We start from the raw sequence: 20,373 nt of genomic DNA on the forward strand, positions 1-20,373 counted from the left end.
TTTGTTTGCCTTAATAAAAGAAGTATGGTATTAGCATCATTTTATATCTTATTACATTTAATATCAATTAATTAAAAGCAAAAAGCTATTAGATTTAATACTTGTTAACCAAAAGCAAAAAAAAAAAAAGTGCAAATGCGGACCAATCATTTACCAACCGTTTCAAAGAATAGCGACTGCAAAAACGGTCGCTAATTAGCGACTGCCAAGGAAACGGTCGCTAATTAGCGACTGCCTAGATCTTGTTATTCATTTAATTCTTGTTAATAATTGTTTTTTCTGGTTAATTGCATTAATTTCTTTGTTTTTGTTGATTTTTGCAGAGTTCCGAGATTTGCGTTTGAGTTCCAGATTTGAAGTTGGTTTCGATCCAGATACCAGATTTGAAGTCGTTTTGGTTCCAGATTTTTTTTTTGTGGAGTTTAAAGTGTAGATTGTAATTATATGAGATTTGTATTAGATTTTGTTCCAAGTATACTAGAATTTAGTTCTAGATTTTTTTCCACTTGTATCTACATTTATTATCAATAATAATTGAATTGATTAATTTGTTTGCCTTAATAAAAGAAGTATGGTATTAGCATCATTTTATATCTTATTACATTTAATATCAATTAATTAAAAGCAAAAAGCTATTAGATTTAATACTTGTTAACCAAAAGCAAAAAAAAAAAAAGTGCAAATGCGGACCAATCATTTACCAACCGTTTCAAAGAATAGCGACTGCAAAAACGGTCGCTAATTAGCGACTGCCAAGGAAACGGTCGCTAATTAGCGACTGCCTAGATCTTGTTATTCATTTAATTCTTGTTAATAATTGTTTTTTCTGGTTAATTGCATTAATTTCTTTGTTTTTGTTGATTTTTGCAGAGTTCCGAGATTTGCGTTTGAGTTCCAGATTTGAAGTTGGTTTCGATCCAGATACCAGATTTGAAGTCGTTTTGGTTCCAGATTTTTTTTTTTGTGGAGTTTAAAGTGTAGATTGTAATTATATGAGATTTGTATTAGATTTTGTTCCAAGTATACTAGAATTTAGTTCTAGATTTTTTTTCCACTTGTATCTACATTTATTATCAATAATAATTGAATTGATTAATTTGTTTGCCTTAATAAAAGAAGTATGGTATTAGCATCATTTTATATCTTATTACATTTAATATCAATTAATTAAAAGCAAAAAGCTATTAGATTTAATACTTGTTAACCAAAAGCAAAAAAAAAGAAGTGCAAATGCGGACCAATCATTTACCAACCGTTTCAAAGAATAGCGACTGCAAAAACGGTCGCTAATTAGCGACTGCCAAGGAAACGGTCGCTAATTAGCGACTGCCTAGGCGGTCGCTAATTAGCGTCTGAGACTGGCGGTCGCTAATTAGCGACCGTTTTGGCGGTCGCTAAATTTAAAAAGCAGACGCTAAATATTTAGCGTCCGATATGCGGACGCTATTTGGTGAATTAGCGACCAAGGGTTTTGCGTCAGGCTTTCAGCGTCCGTTGGCGGACGCTAATATATTTAGCGTCCGATTCCGCGTTTTTACCGTCTGATTTTTGCGGACGCTAAAGACTGATATTCTTGTTGTGTGAACTCTTGTAATGGGAACTTGGTAAAGGGTTTGAGTGAATTCTTGTATCAAGTTCGAGTTAGGAACTTGAGTAAGTTTGGGTGTAACATCCCGCTTTCCCGAGCTGCTAGGTAAATACAGTTAAGGTCCACTAATCACAATCAATGCTTAATAAGCCTCGGATTAAACATTTACTCGCAGCGGAAACATAGCCTAGAAATCGATCCTGGACCTGTGGGTCATTGGCCCACAAAACAAAATCCTTAAAATAACACAATTATCTCAACTAGATTCCCAAATATTATGTACAAGGGAATAATAAATAACTGTTCTCTAATCAACTCACTAGAATACAAATCAATCATTTACAAACGTAATCATATTCTTGCTCCACTTCCAATCCCGAGCTCTTGATATCAAACCTGCAAATTCAGGGAGAAATACAAAACAAACAAAATTTCAAAATGAGTGGAAAACTCGTAACCTTTACTTCAGCCCGTTATAAACATTTTTATTTCTCAAATCATTTTCATTTCGTAATAACGCTGGCATAGCTCACTCTCTTACACAAATCAGTGGCAAGTACAAGCTTTGGACAAAAGGACAAATGCTGCCTCCAAGCTGCGCTATGGAGTCCAGCAACACTACCCCCAAAGTTCGCAATGGAGCGTAGCCGACCTGTACCAGGTCAAAAGAGTAACCTTCCTCCACTCATACCTTGCCCACTTACTATTTTCAGTTCATAAACTAAGCCAGCAAAACATTTGTATTCATATTCATCGAATAACATTTCGAGAATCAACTCACAACATCACATTCATAACTATGGCCATAGTACGAACTTATTTATCGAAAACATAACACAAATATTCACACACACACACACACAAGGGCATGAGTAAAAGATTTTACTGAACATAAAAGTTACCTGAAATGCAATCCAGTTCCACCAACATAATTTCCTTCATAAATCTTCATCTCCAAATGAAATTCAATTTCATAATCATCCTCCAATAATCACCTCACCAACAATAGCACTAATTAGCAACTATTCAAAAACATCACCTAAACAGACCAACTAATGAACTTCCCAAAAGCAACCTATTCATTAGTTTACTAACATTCCCTTAGGAATCAAACATATTAGTTTACTTGCCGATATAAGCCAATAATCCATACTTCTTTACAAACTTCTCATAAGATTTCTAATCTCTACAACTTCGACAACCCAGATTCTTATCTATACGATATCAAAACTCACCCTTATATAATTTCCCTTAAACAACCAGTTATACAACATCGATCATAACCACAACAACCCAACAACATCCACCATAATCACCATAACAACTCGACCAAAGTTATTAAAATCACGATTCAAATCTTAAAATCTTACGATTTTACGATTCAAAATATGGTAGACGATTCGATTCTCGATTCTAGACGATTCTATACATTTTTGTTGACTAGCGAAAACCTCGCAAGTTTAAATCATGCTAACAAAGAAAATAAGAGATATATATTGATAGCTATTGCCAATATAGTGGGTAAATAACTATTTTTTCCAATTTTTAGGTCTTTTAACTTATAATTTTAGCATATTCAATGAAGATTGAGTGCAATATCTTGATTATACATGTTTGTAGAATCTTACGATTCTACGATTCGATTTTACGATTCGATTCTAAAGGTTGTTTTCGATTCAAACTAGAATCTCGATTTTAACAACATTGAACTCGACAACTACAACAACAATAACTACATCACCGCAACAACAATAAAAACAATAACGAACAACAACCCAATAACAACAACAAACAACAAAGAAACAACAACAATAAAAACTTGGGGCTTGGAATTATGAATATAAGGGTCTGAATTAAAATAAATAAGTAAGATTACCTCTGCTCAACGTCGGTAGCGAAGAACAAAGGAATGAAGGGGGGATTTCGAGTCTTCGATGCGCGGCGGTGGAGCACCGACGAACTAAGCATCGACAGCCTCCACGCACAAAGCAGCGCAGCAAAACAACCACAACAGCGACGACACCAGCCGCGGTGGTCGTATACAGAGGGGAGAGAGAAGAACAGGGCAACATCAACCCAGCAGCTGAGTCACCAACAACGACTAAACAACCAAGGAGTCAATCGCGCGACGAAAGAGAGGAAAAAGCTCCGGCCAGACGGGGTGGCGGCGCGGGCGACGAACATCGGGTTTGCAGCAAGACAACCGAACAAAACAGGGGAGACGTGAACAATAAAGAGAGCAAACGGAAGAGCAGCAGCGACAACAAAGTTGCGGCTGTTCGATGCGGCTCCGGCAGACATAAAACACCGGCGAGGCAGGAGGGTAATGTAGCAGTAAGCGAAAGAGAGAGAAACAGAGAATGGGTTTGGGGTTTCATGTCTTCATCAATTGGGGTTTCGGTTTTGTCGAGCAAAAGAACAGGGAAATGGGGTTTAGTTAATAGATTTGGGGTTTTTATGGTTCTTATCCAAACAAACCGACAGAAGGTATAGGAGTTCAAGGGCAAATTGACTTTGACTTCCTATTTGACTAAATACCACACAATTTAGTCGCACATAAGACCCAAAATAATTTTAATAATAATAATAATAAAAATAATCTCATATAATTAAATAAATAAATATATTACAAACACGACAATATAATTAAAATCCAACTCAAATAAAATAAGATTTTCGAAATATAATTACCTTAATAAATATAATTAGCATTTAAATAAAGGTACTTAAAAACAGGGCTATTACATTGGGTTAGGAACTTGAGGAAGTTCTTATTGTGTATGCATAGACTTAGGGTGAAGTCTATCTAGGGGTGAAGGGTTTGAGTAAATCTTTTGTAAAGAGTTGTGGGAACTCTTGAAAGACTTAGAGTTAAGTCTAGAGTATAGAATGGAGATTGTGAGAGAGTTGGAGTTTCGAGTGGAACTTGAGTATGTAATAGGTTGAATCATAGGAGATTTTCTATTATAGTGAAGAGTTTAAATCCTTAGTAGGTCGTGGTTTTTCTTCTTGTATTGAGACAAGAAGTTTCCACGTAAAAATCTCTTTTGCACTTTCAGTTCCTTATTGCTTATGTTTTAAATTCCTCATTATTTGGGCAATAAGTTCCACACTACAATTCACCCCCCCTCTTGTAGTGTTCCTAGTGAAATAACAATGGTTCTTAATCTCAACCAAATACATTTCTCTGAACTCTTCATTACTCAAATCATTGAACCAGTTCAAATCGAACGTAAATCTGATCCGATTCCCGTTTTTTGAACAACATATTTTAGATTACTCTTAAAGTTGTCAAAACGTTTCAACTCCTCCTTTTCATAATCGTATGATTTTATGTGTTTATTGCTCCATTGTTGGAAGAGCTCCATGACTCGATTCTCTAATTTGCAGCCGTTGGTGGGGGTTTTAAATACAGGCTCAGAGAAAGAACAACATGCTACTTGATTAGGCTACTGAGTGAAAGTCCTTCATGAGCCCTTAGCGTGGCTGGTGTTGAAATGCTTACAGCACTTAAATGGTTATGAAGTTTAAAGAAGAATATGGAGTTTACGAATCTACTTGCAAAACAAAGAAGAGGATGGAATTCGAAGAAGAAAGAGAAAGGTGGGAGGGGTATATTAATTAATGGCTTGCAGTCATTAATCAATTGGGGTAGGTAACCTAGTTAGATTAGCTTAAGCTAATAGTTAGATTTAATATAAAATTAACGTTAATTTAATCATTAATGTCACATTTTTGCGATAGTCATTAATTAAGGGTTAGTGTTGAAAGAGAAACATTTTTTAGCCTATCATTGGAAAAAAAAAAGCCAAAGTTGTAGGTTATCAGTGGGAATTTTTCCTTTTCTAAAAGGGGAAAGATCTATTTCATTAACCGAAAGTCATACGACATCTACAATCGATATTAAGAAAAATGAAACACAAACTAACTTAATCAAATAAAGTTCCGCTAAGATATAACTATGATAATAATGAATCAGATGTCATAATATAGCATAGATCCTGTTTTGTACGTTGAATCATGCAGCCTTATATGAGGGCCTCTATCTATGATATAGTTTTGAGAAGTCGACTCTTTATTGGATCGTGCGGATAGCGTACGGATTTCCAATACTAATAGCAAATTTGTACAAAATTCAGTCATCAATAAACTGCATCTTATTGCAACAAATTAAACCATAAAAATCCAACTTTAAACTTCCACAAAGGTGCACTAATAAATCAAACTCAATTAGTAAACCATGAACTCGGGTCCATGTACCTCTTACATGGACCCCCTTCCCTCCCATGCAACTACTATATAAATACCAACAACCACCATAAAACCCCAAAAAACTCCCAATATCTCTTTCATCTCTTTTTCTCTCTCCTCAAATCCCCAAAATCTCTTTCATCAATTTTTCTCTCTCCTCAAAACCCCCAAAACCTCCCTAAAAATCATGAAAATAGCCCAATTTTTTTAATAAAAAAAATAGCAAAATACAGCAAAACTAAAGTAGAAAATAATATTAATATCAACGAAATCTCATGTTCGCAAGAACAAATTCAACATTTGATCATAAAAAACACAAACAAGAAAAAAAAGGTAAATCGATGTTCAACTTGCAAATTCATGAATATTTTCAACAAACATAGTTGCATTTGTATTTTTACTAAGAAATTGAATATTGTAGCTCTCGCATTATTACTAAAATAATTCACAAATATTCACATTTATAAACTAATTATTCAAATGTTGATTAACATAAATGTCCAAACATAAAAAAAGTGCAAACGCTTCATCTATAACATCAAATGTTCAACTTGAATTGTGAAATACTCACTTTCTTTCCAGAAATGTTCAACAATATAGACCATCAAATGTTTAGCTAAGTTCCTCTACCAAAAAATCCAAGAGGAAAATTACTCATCTAACTTTCAATCAGGAAAAACAAAATTGCTCAAACATGTTAATATCGAACACATATCATATCAAAGTTTACAAAACCCTATAATTTATCTTTCATCACCAAAATCTCACTTTTCCATCCCAATTCAATCATTTTTCTCTCTCCTATTAGGGTTTATCAAACTCGTCATCACCATGGACGGAGATAGAGACGTCGATTCCTCCACCACCGGCGATGCAACCATCTATATGGTGATTCAACCGTCATTGCAGCGGCAGAAGTCGAAGCGTCACTCGTGGAGAAGGTGAGAAAATGGATGAAGCTCCATTCGAAGTGTTACGGTGAATGTAGCGGTGGTGGTGGTGCGGTTGAGGAGGTGGTCAGAGAGGATGGAGGTGTTGGTGGTTAATGAGGAAGATATCCGCCTACTTGTTGCGGAAGTGTGTCAGGTTGGAGTTGGTAGAGGTGGTGGTGCTTGAAAATTTACATATGCTTAGTGAATATTTAGAGGGGGGCCATGTAAGAGGTACATGGACCCGAGTCCATGTAATAATTTGAGAATCCTAATGTAGCCATCGCCGATGGTGTTAATAATGCAGGTGGCTTAGCTCTTTTTTGGGTTAATGATGTGAAGCTGTCAGTGTTTAACAGCTCTATTAATCATTTTGATTGTATTACAAATGATGTAATCTATGGTTTAATGTATGTATGGAAGCTCATTTTGTTGTGTGGTTCTCCTTTTAGCTTTTAGAAGAAATATTTGGGATATGCTAGAGGAAGAACTAAGCCAAGTAACAATGGACTACTTAGTCATGGAGGATTTTAATTAGGTGAAATTTCTCAATCATAAGATTGGGGGGGGGGGGTCATCGTCAATTCAAGGACAAGAGATGTTTACAAATTGGCGAACCCAACTAAATCTTTCGGAACTTAGATTCCATGGACAAAGTTTCACCTGGTGTAAAGCAGACAAGAACCTCACATAATTTATGAAAGACTAGATAAACTATACGCCTCAGAACACTGGATGCACTCCTTCCAGGGCGAAAACTTTGAATTTTCCTATTCTGATTTCCTAACATAGTCCAATCCTACTCTTTACCAGTCCAGAAAAAGGAGAGGAGAAAAGGCTCAATCAAATTGGAAAACTGGTACTTTGATTTTGAAGAAATAAAAGAGATAGTTCATACTCAATGGAATCGTGAGTTCTCTGGTTCTCTTATGTACCAAGTCGTGCGTAAGTGTTCAGAAACTCGCTATCATTTATTTAAATGGAGTCGGGAGTTTAAGTCAAAGCATAACTTGGTTTGACAAGATCGACTAGTTGAGTGCATGTGGAGAAGTTGAAGAACGCTTACCTATGGAAGATGTGGGTGATCTAGATCATCAAGTAAAGAAAGAGCAGCTTGAGAAAGTTCACATCTGTTGAACCCTAGTTTTGATAATGACAAAGAAACAAAGGAACAAACTAAGTAGTGAACTAATGAATTATTTAAGTGTATGATGTCTAAGGTATCAATGCAAGGAACTAGGAGAATACAAAGTCAATGAAGAAGTCAAGAGAGGATTTCAAAGGCTAAGTAAAGAAGTTTCTATGTTGATACTGGAGCAAGCATTGGATCAAGAATAATAGAAGCTAGGCGTTTTATTTTCTAGTTCCAATGTAAAGGAACAAAGAAAGAATGGTAAGGAACTGTGGCAGAATATTTGAGAATGAAGCGTTTGTTCCTCTGTAAGGAACAAACTCAGTGGCACTTAGTAAATATGTTAAAGGAACTGAGCTAATACAAGGAACTAGACTTAGGCGTGTACTTAGTATAACGATTAAAAGATAATGGAGTAAGTCATGCCTAGATTATAGGAAATTAGTTATTTCTAATTTCAAATGATAAAATCAGTTTTAAAAAGAAAATCTGTTTTGGAAAAGATTTATTTTTCGAAAATAAGAAAATAAATATCCGGTTGTTAGAAAGATTTATTTCAAAGATATTATTTTCTTAAAGATTAGAAATTCAGATTTAAAGATAAAAAGAGTTTATAAAAACTGATTTTCGGATAATGTTGAAGGAACTCCTATTATTTAGGAGTAATGGCTGCATTTTGTCCATGTTCATTTATAGTTCATGGGATCATGGGACATGATGTAAAACGTGTTCCTTAGGGGAAGGAACATCATGGGTAAATGGATTAAAACGTGTACTCTAACATTAATCCCACTTCTTCATGATTAACACTATAAATATAAATAGATAAGTTCCAAATTGTGTCTGACTAATAATTATTTTACTTATTAAGTGTCAGTGCCTTCATTCTCTCATAATAGCCATTTGTTCTTTGCCTTCTTACTCTAATTCCACTAAGCTTATTTCGATCAATTGTATTTTGGTTTTTGGGGTAAGGGAACTTTGAGTGAAGTTCTGTAAGAGAAAGGCTTTGAGTGAAGCATGTATGTGTGAGAAAACTTCGAGTGAAGTTGAGAGGAACTGCTGAACAGAGGTGTCAGGAACTTGAGTTTAGGAACTCAAGGTGAGGCTCGAGTTAGAATTAGGTTGTAACAGAGTTGTTTGGCCTAATTAGTGAAAGTGTTGAGTTTAAAATCCCTAGTGGTCGAGGTTGTTTCTTCTTGTTGGGCCCAAGAAGTTTTTCCTCGTAAAAATCCCTTGTGTTCCATTAGCTTGTTTATTCATTTAAGTTTTAATTTCCGCAAAAAGTTACGTTTATTTCTACACCTACAATTCACCCCCCCTCTTGTAGTGTTCCTAGGGAAATAACAACATCCAGCTTCAAATTTTGGAGAAAACGTGCAAAAGGAAAATGGCTTGCGTGGGAAGATTCAAACACTAAGTTAATGTTGAACCATCTTCAATGTTCATCCCACAATGCGTCTTACGACAGGGAGACCCATTTTCGTCCTACTTATTCATCTTAGTTATGGAAAATCCTATCACGCATGATATCCAGAGGTGAACAACATGGAGCCTTTCAAGGAGTGAGGTTATCGAGAAGATGCCCTCCAACCTCTCATCTGTTTTTCGCCGATGACTGATTGTTTTTTTTTTAATCTAATCAGAACATGTGTGCCACAATAAAGGACATCTGAGCTAAGTTCAGCCGCCTCTTAGCACAACAAGAATGTCAGCCTTTAGCGTCCGCAAAAATCAGACGCTAAAAACGCGGAATCGGACGCTAAAAGAATTAGCGTCCGTCAACGGACGCTAAAAGTCTGATACAAATTCCCTGGTCGCTAATACTTGGATTAGCGTCCGAGAGGCGGACGCTAAAGATTTAGCGTCCGATTTTTCAATTTATGCGTCTGATTTTAAGACGCTAATTAGCGTCCGACATTTCAGACGCTAATTAGCGTCCGAAATGTCAGATGCTAATTAGCGTCTGAATTTCTGACGCTGAAAGAAGAAGGCAGACGCTAAATGCCCAGTAGGCCACATCGCTAAACCACTTAGCCTAGCAGGTATTAGGAGCTTTTATTATGATTATGAGCTGTATGAGCTTCCTTTTTCCTTTTTTTTTTGACAGTATTATGAACTTTCACTTTGCCCAAGGTTTTACTTTTATTATTTTTATTTAATTCATTTTATTAACTTTTATTATTATTTCAAAATGAACAATGTTAGAATAACAAAAATTGAGAATTAAACAAATGAGAATTTTATTTAAAATAAATATATATAATTACAATCTAAATTACATTGTAACTATAATCTAATACAACAACTTCAATCTAATAAGAGTCGGACCCACTGCCAATGTACCGCACCACCGCGACAGCCACCGCACCACCGCGACAGCCACCGCACCACTGTGACAGCCACCGCACCACCGCAGCCACCACTTCGCCGCGCCAGAAACCTATAAGTACCAAAAAATAAAAAAATCAACCAAAAAAAATAAAACAAATTAATTTTAAAATTGATTAATGTTATACAGTAGATTCAAGCATTCATACTGCCATAGAGACTAGATCTGATATTTTCCAAAAAATAACCCAGCACTAAAAACGAAAAACGAATAAAAAAAACAAGAAAAACTGATTTCTAGAAAACTCAACCATAATTTCCCAAATTTAAACAAATAAATCCGAAATTCAACCAAATAAAACTCAAGGTACTTAAACTCATGTAAAATTTCAGAAATCCGAAAACTCAAAAAAAATAAAGAAAAATCGAAAAACAAAAAAAATTAAAAATCTTATGGAATTCAGATCTAGGAAAAACAAAGAACAAGAAAACGCAAAACGAAATTAAAAAAACAAAGAAAATCGAGAAAAGAGAGAGAACCGTGGGATGAGATCAAGAAACTCCATAATCAACAATCAAAACAAAAAAAAAAACATATTTACTCACTAAATTTCACTGAAAGACGTGGAGAGAACCGTGGGCTTCGTGAGATCTGAAACAACAGAGAGAGTCGTGAGATCTGAAACAAAGAGAGAGAATCGTGAGATCTGAAACAAAGAGAGAGAAACGTGAGATCTGAAAGAAAGAGAGAGAGAGAATCGTGAGATCTGAAACAAAGAGAGAGAAACGTGAGATCTGAAAGAAAGAGAGAGAGAGAAACGTGAGTGAGGAAGAGAGAAAGGCGTGGAAAGAGGAAGAGAGAGAACATGGGCAGCGTGGGCTTAGGGTAAACGTTTTGGTCGACTTGAGGTAGTTAAGCGCGTATTATATCAATTATTTACCGTCCGTCTGTCGGACGGTAATTTCACTCAACGGACGCTAATTAGCGTTCGTTTAAAATAACGGACGCTACATTTCAGAAAGCGGACGCTACTTTGCATTTGTCATACATCGGACGCTAATTGTGAATTTACCGTCCGCTTATACTGTCGGACGCTATATTCAGACGCTACAAAGGCGGATTCTTGTTGTGTAGGTGAAGTGATTAACTACTCAAAATCTCATATCATGTTCAGTCGTAACACCCCTGCTAAGTTTAAACGATTTATGCAGAGTATAATCAGCATTCCCTCACCTTATGAACTGGGGAAGTATTTGGGCTGCAATATTGAAGTTGATGATAAAAGCTCTAGCAAGTTTAAACATTTACTTGGTAAAATTTAACAAAGAATTGGTCACTGGAAGCACCTTTCTTTGTCTCACACAGGGCGTGTTTTGTTGATTAACTGTATTCACTCTCCTCTAAGTCTGCATTTTCTGGGTGTATTCCTTATCCCCAAGATGTATGACGATAAAATGAACTCCATGTTTGCAAGGTTCCTGCAATGCGCGACAAATATTTTGGAGGAAAAAAAATTGTAATTGAATTATCGAAAGGAGGAGGTGGTCTAGGAATAAGAAATGTTCACACTTACAACAAAGCCGTGTTACTTAATCAGGCCATCAGAGTACACACGAATAGAGATTCCTTAGTTTCCCGTATTCTCTGCTCTAAATACAAGAATTCCCTGGTTGATATGGTTCTCAAAAATAAAAAAAATGATAAAGTATTTGGGGGTTTCAGAGGAATGTGTAGGTCTGTTCAGGGGTGTCGTAATAGCTTCATCAAAAGGATAGGTTCTGGTTCAAATACAAGAATTTTGTCAGTCAAGTAGCTCAAAGGAGAATCGATCAAGTTTCGTGACAATGTTTCCCTTCAAGACTCAGGATTGGAATTAGTGCAAGACTTAATGACCCCAGATTCCAAGTGTTGGAACTCTTTTCTTATTCGACAAACTTTCTGCAGAGACACAACGTTTAAAATCATCTCAATGCACATCCCTAAAGAGGATTTTCAAGACTTTTATGTCTGGGGTGAGTCAAGTTCTGGCGAAGTCAAAGATATATATTCCTTCATTCTTAAAAAGAATGGTCAGTTGAATGATTCAGATGAGGATAAAAAGTTTTGGCATAATTTCTTGTGGAGATTATTCAATCGTGTTTTAGCTCTCTCCAATAATTTGAGAAAACGTAATATTTGGGTCCAATCAAACTACTATCTATGCAATTAATATGAAGAAACTGAAAGCCATCTATTCAGAGATTGTGAGATATCCGCTCATGTGTGGGGCTGTTCATCATTAGGTATTCAAGTGCATGTGGCGAGTCTCATTCTAATTAATGACTGGATCATTAATTTCCTAAAGCTATTCTTGAAAGATAATAATAGCAACCTGTTGAGACTAAAGATATTTTTAGCTACTTTACGGGCTCTCTGTACCCATAGAAACAACGTAGTGTTCAGAGGAATGGACTCTTCTTCGTTCGTTATCATGTCAAGCATTAACATAATTCTCGAGGACGAAATAAAAAGAGACGATCTCAGAGAAAATCAAGCCTCTCTCCCTTACTTACAGCTGCACTCCCCAATAAACTTGTCAGTTTGCAACGTTTTAGTTGATGGGGCTTGAAAATCAAGAAAAGGAAAAGATTATCATTGCAGGTATTGGCTGGAAAGGTGAACTAGATGGCTGGACAATCTTTCAAGGTAATGATAAAATTCTAGCCTCCTCTTCTCTCCCAGCGGAAGCCTGTGCTATGCTCCGAGGTTTAATTGAAGCACGAAAGATGGGTTGCTACAACATTCACATCTGCACGGACTCCACAAAGCTAAGAAAAATATGTCATAAAAATGTTACTCCGATCGATATCTTCAACATTTCTTATGAAATTAAAGTAGAATGTAGTAAGTTCCGCTTCTATGAAGTAATTAGAGTAGATAAAAAGGAGGAGGTCCATCCTGCCCGTATACTAGTTGTTAATGCTAGGAAAGGTTGAAACCTCATCTATCTTTGTTTCCCGTTTGTTCTTGTTGTCAAAAAAAAAAAAATAGATATTAAGAATTATGTTACGTGGGAATTTATCCATAAAAGAATCCTCCCCTACAATTAGGGGTGAAAGTTCGGTGTTCGGTTTGGATTAATGCCTAATCCAATCCGATCCGAATAAAATTTGGATTCAATTTTTCAATCCGAATCCAAACCAATTAGGGTTTGATCCGATCCAATCCAATCCAAATTTTCATACATTAGATTGGATCCGATCCGAAAATCCGATTTTTTGAAACTCTAGTTTCTCGATGAAATGAATTAAGCACAACAACAGCCTAGTAAAATTAGGAAATGAGGAATTAAGTTCAGGTGGTATTTTAGGAGAATCTTTATAGTAAACCTGGGTGTACCATGCTCATGGTACACCCAAGGCTATTTTTGCGAAATGAGCAAAATGGGCAAATGAGCAAAATGAGCAAATGAGCAAATGAGCAAATTAATCAAATGATCAAATGAGCAAATGAGTAAAATGAGCAGATGAGTAAAATGAGCAGATGAGCAAGTATTTCTACTCATTTAAGAAAATGAACAAACTTTGTGCAAATGAGCAGTTACGAAAACGAACTAATTACAGGTGAGCAAAAAAGAAAATGAAGAAAGAGATGAAATGAATAGAAAAAAAAAACTAGAGCAAGTATAAGAGTTGACTAAGCAGCAATAATTATCCAACACAAATTATGTAAATGAGCACATAATCTTCAATCATTCTAAATAAGCATAGATGCTTGACTCGTTTGAACATTAGAATTCAAAATTATTGCAGAATACATTTGCTCATTCCTACAATGATAATTCAAAATCAGCACCCATAATTTTGTTCATGTCCTAATCATATTAAACAACCAAAAACATCTGGTTTATGCAATACGAATAACTGAGGGGAAATGAGAAAAACAACAACAACAAAACAAATGAGCAAAAACATAATCAGATCTGGGTCGTGGGTCTTCATCATCGTCGTGGATGGGTTGTGGTCTCTTCAGTCGCCTCATCATCATCATCTCGAGTCCGCGTTATCATCATCTCATCATTCATCTCGCGAATTTCAGATCTCCATTGTTGTGTTTGGAAGGTCTGGAAGGAGGAGAGAGAGAGAAGAATTGAAAATCAGATTTTTATGGTGAGCAAGAATTGAGAGAAATGAGCAAGAAAGAAGAATTAGATTCAGATTTTTACTTTTTGCTTTTTGTCATTTATTGCCCCGAAATTACCAGCGTGCCCCTCAACTTGCAATTAATTACAGAAATGCCCCTGGGTGTACCATGAGCATGGTACACCCGGGTGTACCATGAGTGGACTCGTGTTTTAGGGGAAGGGGTGAAGTGTTATGTATATTGGGATATGGAGTAGTTTTTTTATAATAAAAAAAATCAGTTAAGCACTTAAGCCCAATTCAGATACATAATACAAGACATATTACTATTTGGTTATATTGGATTTTTGGATCCGATTACCCTCAATCCAATCCGATCCGAAAATCCAATTTTTCAAAAAATCTCAATCCAAATCCAATCCTAACACAGCTCGAATCCAATCCGAATTAGTGGATTGGATTGGATTGGATTTTATCCGAATAACTTTCTCCGCTACCTACAATACAAAATTCAATAGTTCTATATAGACTACAGTGGACCATTAATCATATTATTCCAAAGTGAGAAACCTAAGCCCACCATGATTTGCATACAACACCGTGGTTTCCTTTTGGGCCGAAAATCTTCACTTTATTGGTTTTTTTTTTGACGGAAAGAAAATAGTCATATCATTACACACTTTATAATAAGTTGATATTAAATTTCCAAAAGTATTGGAAAACAACATAGAAGTTGTTTCTCAAACACAAAGAAAAGAAAACAAAAATGGCGTCAACCGATACAGACGTGACACTGATTCCCACCGACGAGGGGTCGAATCTTGCTGGCCCATCTTCTTTAGCTCCAACTTCTGCTGCTTCTAAGAAGCCGAAACGTTTCGAGATCAAAAAATGGAACGCCGTTTCTCTTTGGGCTTGGGGTAATTAACATTACTTTTATTATAAACTTCATAAACCCTAACCCTAATTTCCGTTTTATTGGATGATTCTTTTTTGTTGATGTTCTTGCTTAATAATAATTGCGCAGATATTGTGGTTGATAATTGCGCGATTTGTAGAAACCATATCATGGATCTCTGTAAGTTTACGATTTTTTTTTTCTTTTTTCTTCTTATTTTGCGTATATTTTGTTTTATTTTTATTTATTTTTGCTGTTGTGTCATGTGTGTTGAGTAGGCATCGAGTGCCAAGCCAACCAAGCGAGTGCTACCAGTGAGGAGTGTACTGTTGCGTGGGGTAAATTCTCTCACTTAAATTTTGATGATTTTATTTACTTGAATTTCTGTTTATTATTTAGGAATAAGATACTTGATTACTCTTGGTGACTCTTTATGGTGTAATTTGTGCTAATTGTGGGGTTTAAACTCGATACCCTGAGTTTGATTGAAATTATGTTGGTTGTTTCAGATAACAGCAAGTCAGTAATTATTAAGTACTATCTAGTTCCTGTTGTGGGTGGAGTGTGAGTTTTGGTTTACGCCGTTTGGAAAGGCATTGTGTTTTAGAAGTAGAATATTGTTGTTGATAATGGAAAATTGACTTTGTTTATAGATGCAGAGAATTGTTAGGTGGAGTTGGTTGTATGATGACATTTTAGTAGGATGGTGTTTCCTGAAATGTATATTTTTGTAGTCCTTGTTAGAAGCCTAGATAGCATTTTGATGTTGTAGGAAGGAATATATTGGTGGTAAGGATATACATTCAGTTGGATGGTTGATTGCTAAGGTTGAGTGAGTGAGTTTATTTTCTTATTGGACTTTTTTTTGACGAAGATATAGGTGAATGAATGTAGCTTGGGTACTGAACTGAAGTGCTAATTATCGTTCTTTGTGGGGTGGGCTTGTAAGAGGGGAAAGTGTGACTCCGGAGCGGGATTTAGTGTTGCAAGTTTGTTCGCGAGAACTCTTCTTTTGTTGTCTTCCTGGAATATGATGGTACTCTATATTTGGGTAATGTGCAGTCTTTCACGGAATATTTGGTGCTCCGATGACTTTTGGCTGAGTAAAGGTGAAAATATGTCACATGGATTTCTTGGTGTTGCTCTTTCCCTTAAATTACGTGATCTGTGATCCCATATGCCAAAGTTGGAATCTGGCAATCTTTGGGTGAGTTAATGTTAAAAAGATTATGTCCAATACAGCAGGCTATTAGCGATGATCATGCTAGATTGTGTTGCCCAAAATGTTTCATTGGTCATTTGATTCAGATTGACGTGAGTTTGGATCTGGAAATTTTCCAATGAAATTAAAATTGCACTTGGGGATGATGGATTGGAGGCTGGGAGCCTTGTGGGCTATTAGTATAGAAGAAATATTGGGCATAAAGATGAATAGATTCTTTTTTTTTTTTGTATGTAAGTTGTTGCTGACTTTATAACTTTGAGGGTAAACTGTGGAAGGTTGTGAAAAATTATCTTAAAAGGCATGAGATGCAGTGATGTACTTAGTAAGTTGGAGGTGCAAGAGCCTAGGTGTAGGAGGTCAGAGTCAAAGGCATGCACATGCATTTTTGGGAATAATATTACGTTGTTAAATTTAGTCTTTTATAGAGCTTCTTATTAAGAAAATAAGCTATATATGTCACTGATCTTTTATGCTAATGCATCATTAATACCATATATCATAGATAAAAGTTCACATTTGGCGATTTTTTATTTGAATAAAAAACCTAGAAGGTACTGTAATCTATATGCCTTCCTGTGAATGTATCCATGACAGCCTTTACCAATAGTTTGTTATCAATTGGAGTAAAGTTTGTGCATAACCTTCCTTTACCATATTTTAGCTGTATCTATATCGTATTGCTATTATTACCCTAATCTAAGCTCCCAAGTATCATGAGCGTCAAGTACCCTAGCGCACCTCAACTGTCCTGTAGCATAATCACCTTGTCAAGAACCATAAAGGTGATCTCCCTATTTGTCTTGCAGCCTAGAGCCATTAAGTGCTCTTCTTCATGCTTCCTTTTGTTGCCTATCTTTATAGTGCAGGGCAAATTATTTTCCGTATTATGGTTTTTCTCCATTAGTAACTGGAGGGTTTTTAGTCATTACGGACAGTAGACATGATATTCCTTTGGAGATATGATGCTTGAATGAGTGTGATTATGTATTCGGAGTGTGTTTAACTGGAGCAAGGGGATGGTTATATTATATATCCAAGGAGGTGGTGGTATGCATGTACAATATCCAAATCCATTCCAGAAGTTCTTGGGTTTAGTGTGAGATTTTGCTTTGTTCGAAACCTAAGGGCTTGCTTATGTTTGTTTTTCCAGATGACTCAATGAGTCGAAGAGTTGATATGGATAGATTTTGTACATACAGGTATACAAGTGTTACCTAATTCGCTATCTAATTCGCCTTTTGAATTCGCCAATTCGCCAAAAATGAACCAAAACCGACCATAATTCGCTTTTCGCAATTCGTGATTTGCGGGAGAATTAGGGAATTAGGTAACACTGATGAGGCATTGAATGGAGTTTAATTGGTACTTCTAGGGGGAATATCTTTCAATGCATGGGGAGCCACTGCTATGTATTTCTTGTACATATTATTGAAAATCAGAGTGCCTTGGATTGTTGACTAGAAGTTATCTCGTTAAATTTGCATGTTGGAATTTCCATTTCAAACTGAAGCTGTACCGTGCAGCAAAGTGAACATCTATAAGAATCATTATTTTAAGACTGATCCTCCTAGATGACGTTGCTCTTAGCTCTTGCAGAAGAAATGACGTATTTTGCATAGAACTAGCTACTTTTTTATTGGATAATATCGAAGGTCAGGTTCATTGTCAAGGATGCTCATGAGCTATTTGTGGACCATGAATACAGTACAAAATTTCGAGGATTTCTTCAGCTATATTTATGCCATGGACCAGGCTATTGTTTTGGCAGATACAAGAAGTCCACAATCCGTAGCGATGTGTGACAAGGGTGATTTTTAAAAGTTACCAAGAGCTTATTGCAGGGGGCATTAACAAGCCTTTCTCTTCTTGATCTTCAAGCACCTTGAGTAGCATAACCTAGAAATCTATTTATATCTTGGTTCAGTTGTCCTCTTTTCTGTTCTTTTTAGAATGTTTTTTCTTCCATATTGTCACTGGCTTAAATTGAGAATATGGGCCGCCGTGCTTGGTGGTTGAATATTGTTGTGGCTTTCATGACTCTACTCTGACCTTGGTCCGTCGTTGGTTTCAGCTTTTTGAATCCCCATCGGCTCATTTATTTTGTATGCATATTGGCAGTATTAATTGATTGATGCTGGATGGTAGCAGCTCAAATAAGTTCGTGCTGAATCAAGTGCATTTATAATGTCATTGAGAAATTTATGGCAAATTCCTGTAAAAAAGCTTCATTGAGGCCTTAAAATGTCACCAGATTTCATCTCAAAATCAGATGCAGACTTGCTTTAAAAGCTAGCTAAGGAATTCGATTTTTCTCCATCAATTCTGTATATGAAATATGTCTTTTGGTCCTTTTTATAGTAATACTAGCTAGGATTAATTTCTCTTGGGTCCTTATAGCAATCCTTGGCTCCTTGCAAGAACTATGTTTCTCCGTCAAACAAATTATACCAGTCTTAGCAGTTAAAAAGGTCCCAAGTATCTGAAATATGAACTATCTGAACTTAAGTACTTAACTGATCTCTCTTAGGTCTTAACGCTGGTTTATAGTTTATCAAACGTATCTAAAATATGCCTGCATGAAGTGATGCTCTATCTGTTTGTTGTGTTTTACTTATTCTTATTCTCCTTTGGCTTTAATCTGGTATACTTTTGCAGGAGTCTGCAATCATGCATTTCATTTCCATTGCATCAGCCGATGGCTTAAAACCCGTCAAGTTTGTCCTTTAGGTTTGTCTTCGTACCTTTTTGCTCGAAAAATATCATCTATTGTCGGATGTAATTTCCCTGAGTCTGTTTTCTGATTGCTTTACCAGACAACAGCGAGTGGGAGTTCCAGAAGTATGGCCATTAGCACTGTTTCACTTATTGATTGTGGAATCCAGAGAATATGGGTGCGTTTCGATGAGTGGATGCCTACTTCAGTCTTTGCAGCTGTTTGCATAATGGAACTATACATATTTGTCGTGCAACATCAAAAATCAACTTACCTGCTTTAGGTTGTGAATTGTTGGGCATTGGCCAGTGCTTGAACTGTTGGAGAGAAAGCTCTATCTTTCTCCATATTGCACATTGTTTATCCAATTGTTTCTCTTTATTGTTGTATGAACATTAACTACAGAAGTAACAGGGAGAACTACTATAGTATCTGACATTCCGACTCGTTCAAGTTGGAAACATTCCGTGGTGCTGTCGCCCGTCGAGATTTAGGAAAACAGCAATTTCCCCCTATGACTCAGAAATACCCAGTGTGAAGTTGTGAACCTTCTTTATCTTCTTTCTTCCTATTTCTCCCCCTTCTCTGTCATTAATGGAGTCTTGATCTTTCACATATGTTCCTTTTTTCCCATAGTCTTTTTCATCTCTCCCCTCTAGTTCTACCTGTTTATTACCAATTCGTTTTATTTTCTTATCTGTCCCTAACATGAAGTTGGTTTAATAACTGGAGGGAGGGAGGCGAGCAATATGGGTAAAGGAGGGATAGACTAAAAACAGCCAGAAAAGGAATCAAATAAATGAAGAAAAAAGAAAGGTAGTGCCATTATCAAATCAATTGATATATTGAAACCAAAGTTTCACTACTTTTAGATGTGAACTAGTTATTAGGTTTGGGCGATGTTTCGAGTTATTAATATTTTCATGATAAAAAAAAGTAGCTTTTAATGTTGTATAGTTTATTGTTTAGATCGTTACTTTATTAAGTTGAGGTTACGTGGTCAAATCTTTTAAGGAGTATGAGATGTCTCTAATTTTTTTCATTTATGTCGATCACATGGAACGAAAGAACTAAAGGGATAGTGCCACGTGGCGTGTAACCTTGATATTCCGTTGATACACTATGGTTTTAATGTCCAATTTTTACGATTTAATATACATTAAGAGCCTATTCGGTATCGTCGT

The 20,373-nt window shown here is 36.0% G+C and overlaps 1 protein-coding gene across 1 annotated transcript; it reads left to right on the plus strand.

The window, feature by feature from the left end:
- Positions 1-15,027: 15,027 nt before the first annotated feature.
- Positions 15,028-19,625, plus strand: LOC104883468 (RING-box protein 1a). The gene is made up of 5 exons (XM_010668000.4): positions 15,028-15,273; positions 15,381-15,431; positions 15,530-15,589; positions 19,132-19,203; positions 19,290-19,625. Exons 1-5 carry the CDS (start codon positions 15,120-15,122, stop codon positions 19,325-19,327), a joined length of 375 nt encoding a protein of 124 aa, XP_010666302.2. The 5' UTR covers positions 15,028-15,119; the 3' UTR covers positions 19,328-19,625.
- The last annotated feature ends 748 nt before the right edge of the window (positions 19,626-20,373 follow it).

This window comes from Beta vulgaris, chromosome 8 (assembly GCF_026745355.1).
Source record: "Beta vulgaris subsp. vulgaris cultivar EL10 chromosome 8, EL10.2, whole genome shotgun sequence".
In the NCBI taxonomy this organism is placed as follows: domain Eukaryota; kingdom Viridiplantae; phylum Streptophyta; class Magnoliopsida; order Caryophyllales; family Amaranthaceae; genus Beta; species Beta vulgaris.